We start from the raw sequence: 11,922 nt of genomic DNA on the forward strand, positions 1-11,922 counted from the left end.
GGTCACTGTACGTTCACCTTTAACAGAGGCCTGAAAACATTGGATAGATCCAGAGGCATACCTTGAAATTCATGGTCCCCAATGCAAAATCTGTAAACCACCTCCTCACCTGCCATTTATATAACTGGTTGTAGAGGGGCCTTTGGACCCCCACAGACACCAGGGTCTGAGTGTAACTACTACTTCTACATCCCCTATAGATATAGCCCAGATGGTATTAATATGGTAAAAGTTTTAAAAATACCCATCATGCCTCAGGATGAAGCACAGATTTAACTTTTTTTTTTTACTGCAAGAGTCATCCAGTTTTATGAGTTAGCACTTTCCTTAAAATGTCGTAAGAGATTGTTTCTTGTGCCTGTATCCAACTGAAAAGGACATGAGGGTGGAGCATCACGAGGAGACCCATTAGTAATGCTTGGGCTGTTTTCAGTGATTTTGTTTGGCTGACAAATAGGAATCCTCTTACAGTGCTCCGTCGTGTCCTTTTCAGTTGGATACAACTCTCGTAACTCCGGTTTTCTTGCAATGCTCCGCCCTCATGTCTTTTTCAGTTGGATTCAACCTCTCATGACAATGGCCCGTTAAGTGTAGAGGACTATTTATTAATTTATTCTAATGGAAAACTCAGAATTTTTCCCTTTAGTATCATGTAACATGTTAATATTGAAATGCCATGATTTGCATGTGATTGGGTTGAATGTCTGTATGCAGGTCGGGGTGGAAACGACTGGCTCAGCCCTAAAGGAGGTGCCTTAATGACATTGCTTGTCACCATTCCCGTGTCGTCTCCACTGGGGCAGAGGATCGCCTTTGTACAGCACCTGATGTCCTTGGCCGTTGTGGAGGCTGTGAGGACGCTGCCTGGATATGAGGTATCCTTTATCTAATGCTCCATTGTTCTGTATGTCTCTAGTAGGGGTGGGCGATATGGCCTAAAATCTATATTGCGATATAATTTTAAGCATGTGCGATATATTCTATATTTCGGGGGATTAAACTTTTTTTTTTTACTTTTTATTTAATAACTATTAGCCTCCTCAGGGGCTAGAACCCTTGTCCTATTTACCCTAATAGAGCTCTATCAGGGTGAGATAGGACTTCACACTCTCCCTGCTGCTCTGTGCATAGTGCACACAGCAGCAGGGAGCCGACTATGGCAGCCAGGGCTTCGGTAGCGTCCTGGCTGCCATGGTAACTGATCGGAGCCCCACGATTACACTGCTGGGGCTCCGATCAGAAGCTGCCACCCTGGGGCCACTGCCACCAATGATTTAATCGTGTGGAGGGGAGGGGGCGCAATTAATATAATACTTAGAAGACGGGGAGTAGAAGGGAGGGGCTGTGGCCACTGCACCACCAATGAATATGGTTAATATGCCCGAATACAAACGTAGCCTGCATGTGCCGGCCATATCCCATACCTGGCCTCTATTACTGCACGCCGTGATCCGCCGCAATTAACCCCTCAGGACCTGAGTGGTTAATTGCGGCAGATCACTGTGCACAGTAATAGAGGCCGGGTATGGGATATGGCCGGCATATGCAGGCTACGTTTGTATTCAGTCCCTCCCCTCCTCCTCCTCTCTGTTCTCATTGGTGGCGCAGTGGCCACAGTCCCTCCCCTCCTCCTCCTCTCTGTTCTCATTGGTGGCGCAGTGGCCACAGTCCCTCCCCTTCTCCTCCTCTCTGTTCTCATTGGTAGCAGTGGCCACAGTCCCTCCCCTCCTCCTCCTCTCTGTTCTCATTGGTGGCGCAGTGGCCACAGTCCCTCCCCTCCTCCTCCTCCTCTGTTCTCATTGGTGGCGCAGTGGCCACAGTCCCTCCCCTCCTCCTCCTCTCTGTTCTCATTGGTGGCGCAGTGGCCACAGTCCCTCCCCTCCTCCTCCTCTCTGTTCTCATTGGTGCGCAGTGGCCACAGTCCCTCCCCTCCTCCTCCTCTCTGTTCTCATTGGTGGCGCAGTGGCCACAGTCCCTCCCCTCCTCCTCCTCTCTGTTCTTATTGGTGGCGCAGTGGCCACAGTCCCTCCCCTCCTCCTCCTCTCTGTTCTCATTGGTGGCGCAGTGGCCACAGTCCCTCCCCTCCTCCTCCTCTCTGTTCTCATTGGTGGCGCAGTGGCCACAGTCCCTCCCCTCCTCCTCCTCTCTGTTCTCATTGGTGGCGCAGTGGCCACAGTCCCTCCCCTCCTCCTCCTCTCTGTTCTTATTGGTGGCGCAGTGGCCACAGTCCCTCCCCTCCTCCTCCTCTCTGTTCTCATTGGTGGCGCAGTGGCCACAGTCCCTCCCCTCCTCCTCCTCTCTGTTCTCATTGGTGGCGCAGTGGCCACAGTCCCTCCCCTCCTCCTCCTCTCTGTTCTCATTGGTGATCAGCGGCAGCCGCACACAGTGGGGAGGGAGGGACTCCCTCCTTCTCCACTGTGCCGGCTCAGGAGAACATGGTGAGTGCCGAGAGCGGCGTATGCCATGTTCTACTGCGATATGGCGATATAAACGAAATCTCTATCGTTGGCCAGATTTATATTGTTTATATCGCATATCGTCTATATCGCCCACCCCTAGTCTCTAGTAAATGGGCCTGTGGACCTCCCTCCCATGGGGCCTGCTAGCAAGTCACCCTCTGTAGTCCTAGATATAGTGGGACTAATGGAATTTTATTAGAATTTTAGAACAACCTATAATTAATTGATATTCTGCATTTGGGGAATGGCCATGTTTTACTGCATTTATTTATTTAGAAAAATCTGATTAATAATGCAGGTTACAGTGGATGGAGGGAAAGACTTTACTGATGCCGAGCTGTGTTTCCTCTTCTCTCTTTAAGCGCCGTTTTAACAGAACATGTAATGGACGACGTTGTTGCTACAGACGTTTAGTTGTGCTAATAACAACCATTTTCAACCTGCTTTATTAATCAGATTTTTCTAAATACATTTATTCAGAAAAACATGCCCATTCCCCAAAGGCAGAATGATATGTTTTTCCATAATTCTTGTAAAATTCCATTATTCCCCAATATTCAGGCCCCTCATCTATAAGCTAGTGCAGAGAGTGTCTACAAAGAGCATCTCTCTCTCTCTCTGGAGGACCTGGCATGCCCCGTGCATTATATGGACTTCCTATTGGTTTGCATGAGCCCCATGTAATGCTTTATTCCCCCTGTGGTGGCGCTGCAGGGAAGTTGAACATTTATTACCAGGTTCTCCCATAGATCGGAGCCGATCGCTGATGAGCTTATCGTCAGGTGACCTTTCTATCTAAATGGATTGTCCAAGGAGGAGAACCCTTTTAGACTTTGAGAGCCCTTTTTCTAATTACGGTGTGATAACGGCGAGCGCAGGAATACCTTCCAGTATAATAGAAATTTAACCGCGTTTATTGGAGGAGTCAGCCAGCTTCATCACCTCGTAGCTTATTCTGCTGCTTTTTTTTGCTTTTTTCTTCGGGGGGGATTTTTTATTTATTTAACACCAGCATATGTTTCCCATATTCCCTAAAACCAATGACTTCCGCACATTTACACTATGTCTTTTTATATACTTCACGTCTCTCCTTCCAGCTGCCATCATTGGCTGGATCAGATCTTCATGCCTTGCGTCCATTTATCAGCCGGGGACTTAAGGTTAGACAGAAGGTTGAAGTATCAGGCCAGCCATGGCTGATGTTTCCAGCTTCTTCTCAATCCATTCACCTTGACGCGGCGGTTCTGTAATCCGGCGCGTCGCTCGCTGCCTCCCGCTGCTGTTCCCAAACCTCAAACATTTTTTTTTTCCCTTTTAAATCTTTCTAAGCCTTATGGGGCGGGTATCAACGTCTCGCCCCGTAGGGAGCTCTCTATGAAACGTTAGCAGCCCCGCCGCTAAATGTAAGCAGATGGACCCGCTTTGAAGAATGCCACGGTCGTACAGACGCGCAGGAGGAGTAGAGAAAGCTCCGTTGTGCTTCACCTTTCCAATATAAGCAAGGGGAAAAGGGGGCATTACAACCGGCGCTGGGCCTTGGTGATTGAAGGGTTCGCCGGGAAGCGATAGATTTTTATTCTGCATATTCTCTAATAGAAAAAAGACATAAAAAGTAAAATTTATATACAGATCTAGCAGAGATGAACTGGACATTTGACATACCGTAACATTTTCCTATGTGTTACCTGCCATTTTACCTAGCACCTATGCACAAATGGTGTCACACGCATAGCTCTGCTACATTAATACCCAAGGCAATAGTGTATATGACTTTTAACCCCTTGAGCTGTTATTTATTTATTTATTTTTTTCATGGCTGCGTTCCGAGATCCATAACTTTTTCAATTTTAATGGCACCATTTTGGGGTACATATTATGTATTGAGCCAAAAATATATTTTTTTTATTTGTGGAGGGGAAATGGAAAAAGAAACATATAGAAATGTAGTAATCCTTGGGTGTTTTTGTTTTTATTGTATTTGCCATGCCGTCTATATGACATGTTCATTTTTATATTTTGCGTATGTTTTTACTACTCTACTACATATTTATTACAACTTGTTCAGTCCCACTAGGGTACTTGTCCCTGTCACTTAAATATTACACTGCAATACTCCTGTACTGCGGTATGTTACGCCTGGCAGTGTAAAGCTGACAGGCAGATCATTAGGACCCGTCTCTGGCTGCATGCTCTGTATTTGGAAACCTAAGTCATAGAATAGCAGAACTGTTATTATAATTATTTCTTTTAAAGCGCCATTAATTCCCCTGTACATCCTGCTGGGGTTACACAGAAATAAAAAACACCGTAAACAATAAACTATCAACAGACGGTTACAGAGGGGTAGAGGACCCTGCCCGCAAGAGCTTACAATCTATAAATTGTTGTGGAAGGCCACTGCTGTAATGTGCCGGGGGCGCTTATCTGTTTATCTGAGCCTAACGTTCTTCCTTTATTGCTCCTTTACAGGATATTGAGTTGAATTTGAAGTGGCCGAATGATATTTATTACAGTAATCTGATGAAGGTCGGGGGAGTCCTGGTCAACTCGACACTCATGGGAAATATGTTTCATATACTGATCGGTATGAAATGCCTAGTTTAGGATTTTGACACTTTATGTTGACCTTATACAAGGCCTCCAGTGGGTTCTTTTCTCAAAAAGTGGTGGCCTCTCGCTGGGATCATTTATGTTCGGCGCGGTTCTGACCTCTGGGCCCACTACCAGTTGTGAGAAGGAAGGGGACACTGGTTGCATCTCCTTCATTGTTTTTACCATGCAGAGCGGCCACCCAATTGTGCAGGGAAGGCTGGGTAGCCCTGTTCAAGTGAGTGGAGCCGGATTCATGGAAGGAGACACAGCGCTGAGCCAACGATATTTCCACTTTATTCTGTCAGTTGAAGGGGGTCTGACCCTCCCCACCGATTATAATATTTTAGCTTTACTTTTTGAGATGGTAAAACCCCTTTAAATTTTGTCACATCAACATTCCTGGGATCCTGTACTCCAGGGATGCTCAACCTGCTGCCCTCCAGCTCTTGCAAAACTACAACTCCAAGCATGCCATGATTTCAGTAGATACGGTGTAATTCTTTTTTTCTCCTGCGGAGGCAGTGCAGGGAAATTGAACATTTACTGGCAGGTGCCTTCACAAATTACAGCTGACCACTCCGTGATCGGCTTAACGTCAGGGGGCCTCCTAAACAAAATGGACATCTGCCTTGAATGATTTGTACTGGAAGCCTTCAAAATGGATTCGTTCCACCAGAGGTCATCATGGTGATCCGACCTGTTGGCATTTGCTATGTTATGTATGCTTATAATGCTTTTTATTCAATTTTTTTTATCCTTTTCTGCTAGGTTGTGGGTTCAACGTCACTAACAGTAACCCAACAATCTGCATCAATGATCTCGTCTATGAGCACAACAAGAGATATGAAACAAATATTGATCCGCTAAGGGTGGATACCTTGATAGCCCGGTCTGTGACCGCTCTGGAGAGACTTATTGATATTTTTCAGAAGAAAGGATCCAATGGTATTCTGCCTTCCTATTATAAATATTGGGTACACAGGTGAGTGTGACGGACATTGTTCAGGGACTCTTTGTTTCCTGTGGGGCAAAAGTTCACTGGCTGAAGACTTGCGTGAAGAAATATCTAGATAACTTATCATAGACTTTGCCTATTCTTTGGTCTGGGATTAGGCACTGCTTATTCTGAATGATACAGGTGTCACTCATATTTCTAGCATCCATCATCAAGATAAGGGCATTGTCTGTGATTGATGGGTAAACAAGGCCCTCTCCTTTATCATGGGCATGTCACTGGCTGAGGCGTCCATTATAATATTCGCCATAAACAAGTTACGGGGACATGAAGAACTTGGTCCATATACAACACTGTGCTGGTATTGGGCTTGGCAGTAGAGGGGTGCTTTGTACAGATTGCCGACTAATTTCAATACGTTTTGGGTGGCCACAACTGCCTTGACCATTGCGTTCACATCTCAGATGTAAACTACGGTAGCCTGTTTCGGCAGAGGAACAGGCTACTGAAGTTCACCATATATGGCATAGCTGGACATAACTGGACATTGCTGCCTTTGGGGATCCGACCCGTTTCCAGGATAAATACCCGATTTAGGTCCTTCATGCAAGAATTTTTTATCCAGTCAAAACCCCAAAGGGGATAGAGCAGTGCGCGGCCAAGTCCAGCTATGCCAGATTCGGTGAACTCCGTTAGTCCGTTCCTCTACTGGAACAGGCCACTGGATTTCGCAATGAAGATGTGAAGGTAGCCTTACTTGTTGCAGTCACAGTGTATATAACAATGGGTATCACGACTGGTCCATATTGTCCGATTTGGACTATCCCATATCATGTTGTGGTTCCTCCTTCAGGTCTTCCAGTTGGGGGAGGTCAATGTTTTTAGAGTCATAGCCATGATGAATTAATAATGAAGTCTACCCTGACTTTGGACACCATATGCAAATAGGTAGTTCTTAAAGAGGGTTTTCCACCATGGGTATTTTTTAAACTTTGAGAGGATGTATTATGATAGTTCGACCACTGGGACTCTTAACAGTTGCTAAAATGTAGGAGTCATGTCACTATTCTAAGCTCTTCTTTGGTTCCCTTGGGTTTTGGTTGGTTTTTCTGGTGAGACACATGGTCAGATCATAGACTATAGTGGGCCTAACATGCTAGCGGGGAGCTGTGCTTCCAACTTCCAGCTTTCTTTGTGGGAAGTCCTACAGGATCTACACCAATCTCCAGGACTGTTCCTCCCCAACTCTTGTCACTAAAGAACTAGTTTTGTTCTTAAAAAAGCAAATTCAGTACAATCTTGTGACGTTACCAAAACCACTGACAGGATGCAACATACATCACAACCACTGTGTGGCTCAACATGGACACATACAGCATCGACATCTCATGGTAGAGTATCGCAAAATCATGTTTTTATTTTAAAGCTGGACATCTCACGAATCACATCTTGGTATACGTTCAGCCAACAGCTAGGGATGGAGGCATCTATATCTACTTTAATGGTGAGCAGTCTGTCTATTGGCTTTCCTTAAAAGGGTTGCGCACCTTTGGGGGGGGGGGGGCTTTAGTAAACCCAAGACCCCCCCCCCCCCCCCCCCCCGGACAGACCTGTGAAGAGAAGCATGCTTACCTGCTCCCCGGCGCTGGCTCCTTCTCTCCCCAACCTTTGTGGCTCCGCTGTGCTTCCAGGATGTAAATTTCCATTTCGACACTGCTGCAGCCAATCTCTGGCCGCAGCGGTGACCTGCTTCCCTTACGTCACGTGATCATTTTACATGATACAGGGGGAGCAGGTCACCACTGTGGCCAGCGATTTGTCTAAATGGATGGTTGCATCCAGGAAGCCCAGCAGAGCAGCCAAGGAGCCAGCATTAGGAAGCAGCTATGTATGCTTCTCTTTGCAGGTGCACAGCCCCTTTAAGTGCCCCTAGACGCACAAATCTGGTCTGGCACAACCCCTTTAAGTGCGCCTATACGCACAAATCTGCCTGGTGTTTTTTGCTCACTGAAAAAAACACATAGAAACCATATTTTTTTTCCATGCCGCATGCAGTTTTTTTAGCTACGTATTTTTTTCCATAAGAACCTTTTTTTTCTGGATTTTGTTCCCTATATAGAAGTTGTCAAAATTCCAGAAAAAAAACACCACCAAATATTATAGTTTTTAAACCAAAGCAACAACAACAAAAAAAAAGCCACCTAATTAACAGAAGAAGCAGCAACAAAAACGCTTGTGTGTCCTGCATTCATAGATCTTCAGCTAACATCTGGAGATGGCATTTTTTACGACAAAAAACACCACCAAAAACAAACAAAAAAGGAATTAAAACAGAAAAAAAAGTGCAGAAAAACGACGCTAAAATTTTTGGGGTGAAAAGAAAGCTGGAGGCATTACATACTGTAGTGATACACTGACGAAAAACCTGTAGGATAGTAATCACGATTCTAATGAAAATGTATGAATACCTTCATTTCTATCTAATTATTTCCAAAAACAAATGATATCTAACTTCCCATTTATAACATTCCGAGCCTGGGCGGAGCTTAGTTGTCACCTGACTGTACCGGCCTGTGTTAGTTAAGAGCAGTACAGTATGGGGGGGGGGGGGGGGGGGGGGTAGAAGGCTGACACAATCTGTTGGCCTGGGAATAAATATTGATAAATTATATAAAAATAAATACATAAAAAAGGAGATTCTAGCCACTGATTGCTGCTATGTAGAAACCATACTGTAACACCGCACCCAAGAACACAAAGCTGATACGCTCTACTGACAAAAACCAGATGCCAACGCTAGGTTATAGATGACGACTCTCCATTATTTTGGTGGGAGTTAACCCTTCCCCCTTTGACTTGTGTCTGTATTTGTTTTTTGCATGTCTTTCAGTGGGCAGAAGATTCGGCTCGGTGGTGAGGACGGCCCTTTAGTTGAGATTGTTGGACTAGATGACTCCGGGTTTCTTCAAGTTCTCCAAGATGGGAAAATTATTGTCACTGTCCATCCAGACGGCAACTCCTTTGACATGATCAGAAACTTGATTATACCGAAGCGCTCCTAATCCGGATTTCTCTTAAATATAGACATTCCTGGAATCGGTGGTCGGCTTGGTCGCTGTCTGAAATAGATATATTTTTAATCCACCCCCCTGGACGGGTGTAGGTGATTTCCTTCATGTATGGATCTATTAAGCCTCTATAACTTTTATAGTCTGGCGCAATCTATAGGATGCTCGGAGCTGTATGGAAATACTCTATATTATTACAATGGACTGACTCATTTAGGGACTTGTCTACAGGTACTTGGGAGTTTGGGGGGCTGGATGTAACTTAAATTAAACTTTAGTTAACATGCAAATAAAGGAAAATTATCCCAACGGTTCTGCTTGTCTCATCACGTAAGTATATAGATTGTTAGGGTTCTTCCTCTGTTTTATGTAACTAAAGCTTAAAGGGATTCTCCCATTATTAATGTAAAATATGATCATCAGACATCATCTAGTACATGTCCACCTTAGAACCGGCCCTGTACCTTACATGGCCCCAGCGATGTCCCCAATCACAGCTCCAGTTGTTCAAGCTCGCCATTTAGGGGGTGCGTCCTTTCTGCTGCAGCGAGTGGCAGTTAGAGGATGGAACTGAGCATGTGCTTCCAGAGCAGTGAGGTGGACAGAGAAATTAGAAAAAAAGCAACCAGCAGGTGGCGCTATACACATGGATTTCATTGAATAACTCAGTAGCTATAATACATATATTATTACATGCAATTACAAAAATATTCAGATCCAGGTGCTGGTTTGAAAATTGTATAATATTTTTCATGGAACAACCCCTTTAAAGAGCGTAAAGACTTTTGCAAAACTTTTTTTGACATTACTCCAATGCTTTTAAAATGGAAAAAAAAAATGAAGCAACTTTGCAAATAGTCTTCGCTACAAATCTCCTTTTCTGTTTACAGCTTCTAAGTAGATCTATGTGTCTCCATGGTTACAGACTACATTACAATCCCGGTGTAGTCTGATTGCCATCATACTCCCTTCTATCTGTTCCCTACTTCTTTCAAACCTACATTCAATGTTGTAACAGGAAGTAGAGGATGGGAGGAAGCCTGGCCGCGAGATCAGGCAACACAGATTTGTCTGTAACCATGGAGGCACATGAGTCTGCATAGGAGCTGTAGACATAAAACGGTAACAAGATTTTTTGCAAAGCTGCTCAATATTAGATGCGATAAAGCAAAATAGTAGCAAACATCTTGAACTGTTCGCTGTAAAAAAAATTGCAAATAATGGCACACGCCATATGGATGGGGGGGAGTCTATTATGGTCCACGCTGGATTTATGATAACTTGCGCCAGAAAGTCCATTGCCGGATCCTGGCTGACGTAGATTTGAAGGCCAGAGGTGCGACTGGCCTCTTAATAAATTAGTCACATCCCACTCCAGGTATGGGAACGCCAGTCTTGATGAATGTCCCCCTGTGTTTTTAGTTTTAGGCTTTTAGAAATTAATTTACAACTTTTTATGCTTGTGTCTTAGTAACATGTGTTACCGAAGGAGTTTTCTGGTTTTATAGAAAGTTTAAAGAGGATCTGTTCACTCCCCTTGACCTGTATTCTTCATGAAATAGCCATTTTGGAGCACCTTTTCTTTGAACTCTTCGTTGTGTCATCCCTCTGTTATTGACAACCGGGTGTTACCAGCTGGTCCGGGGGGCCGGTCCCTACACAGTCTGACATTGTCACAACTTTATAGTGTGCACAGGGGATATCAAAGCCTGGCCTAAAGAGACTTTTCTTGATAAATGACCCCCATTATGTTTAAATTCCTCACGATTTTCAATATATGTGCTTGCTGTCAGTGAAAGAAAATATTATTGTTTCCATTCAGAGGCAGTAAGTCTGTACATCCCCATTCCTGCTCTCAGCTGAGAAATTAACACTGTGAACTAAACACTTTCATTTGCTGCTAATTTGCTACAATGTATCAGTCTGGAGTCCTGAGCATTGTCTGGTTCGGATACAGTTGTATTCACCTCTCAGCTGAGAGCAGGACCAGCTATGGACAGGGTTATTACCGCCTCTGAATGTTACCAATAGTGTTGTCGTTCACTGACAGCAAACGGGGATCTTGAAAATGGTAAGATTTGGAATACAAAGGCCCAGATTTACTAATCTTTAACCTTATATAGACCTGCAGCAGACGGATCACGGGGCTCAGGATGGATGATAAATGTGGTGCAGAGATAGACACTTTTGCTCTGAGACTGTTTTTTCTACCAGAATTGTGGCGCAATTTTGGCACAAAATGGAGCAATTTAGACCCTTTCCACTAAGCCCCACCCCTTTTCAAGCATTTTGGGGAAAAAGTGTTGAAACCCTAAAGGCCTCTTGCACACGACCGTATGTATTTTGCGGTCCACAAAACACGGATCCCCAAAAAAGACAGATGACGTCCGTGCGCATTCCGTATTTTGCGGAACGGAACAGCCGGCCCCTAATAGAACAGTCCTATCCTTGTCCGTAATGCGGACGTGGTTTTTTTGAATGAATGGTTCCGCATACGGTCCACAAAAAAAAAAATACGGACACGGAAAGAAAATACCTTTGTGTGCATGAGGCCTAAGAGGAGAGAGATTTATCACAACTGGTGTAAAGGAAAACTGGAAAATCAACCAATCCGATTCCACCTTTTATTTTCCAAAGAAGCTCTAAAAAATGGAAGGTGGAATCTGATTGGTTGTTTTCCTTTACACCAGTTTTAATCAATTTCAATGCACCAATTTGCACCACTTTTAGACAGATTTTTTTAATTTTATTTTGGAGCAGACACATTTAGTAACTCTGGGCCAAAGCGTATTGGAGCTTTATTTATAGCGTATAAAACCTCCGCAGGTGGCGGTCGGATTGCGTATTC

The 11,922-nt window shown here is 44.5% G+C and overlaps 1 protein-coding gene across 4 annotated transcripts in view; it reads left to right on the top strand.

Annotated features, from left to right (window-relative positions):
• HLCS (holocarboxylase synthetase) overlaps positions 1-9,383 on the top strand; it is a 185,385-nt gene extending 176,002 nt beyond the window's left edge. For all 4 annotated transcript variants that reach the window (XM_040423107.1, XM_040423106.1, XM_040423109.1 and 1 more), the window contains exons 9-12: positions 715-875; positions 4,929-5,043; positions 5,820-6,033; positions 8,897-9,383. In XM_040423107.1, coding sequence (XP_040279041.1) covers positions 715-875; positions 4,929-5,043; positions 5,820-6,033; positions 8,897-9,068 — 662 coding nt within the window. In that variant the 3' untranslated portion in view covers positions 9,069-9,383. The remainder of the gene's footprint in view (positions 1-714; positions 876-4,928; positions 5,044-5,819; positions 6,034-8,896) is intronic.
• Positions 9,384-11,922: the final 2,539 nt, after the last annotated feature.

Source organism: Bufo bufo, chromosome 3 (assembly GCF_905171765.1).
Source record: "Bufo bufo chromosome 3, aBufBuf1.1, whole genome shotgun sequence".
NCBI classification, from domain to species: Eukaryota; Metazoa; Chordata; class Amphibia; order Anura; family Bufonidae; genus Bufo; species Bufo bufo.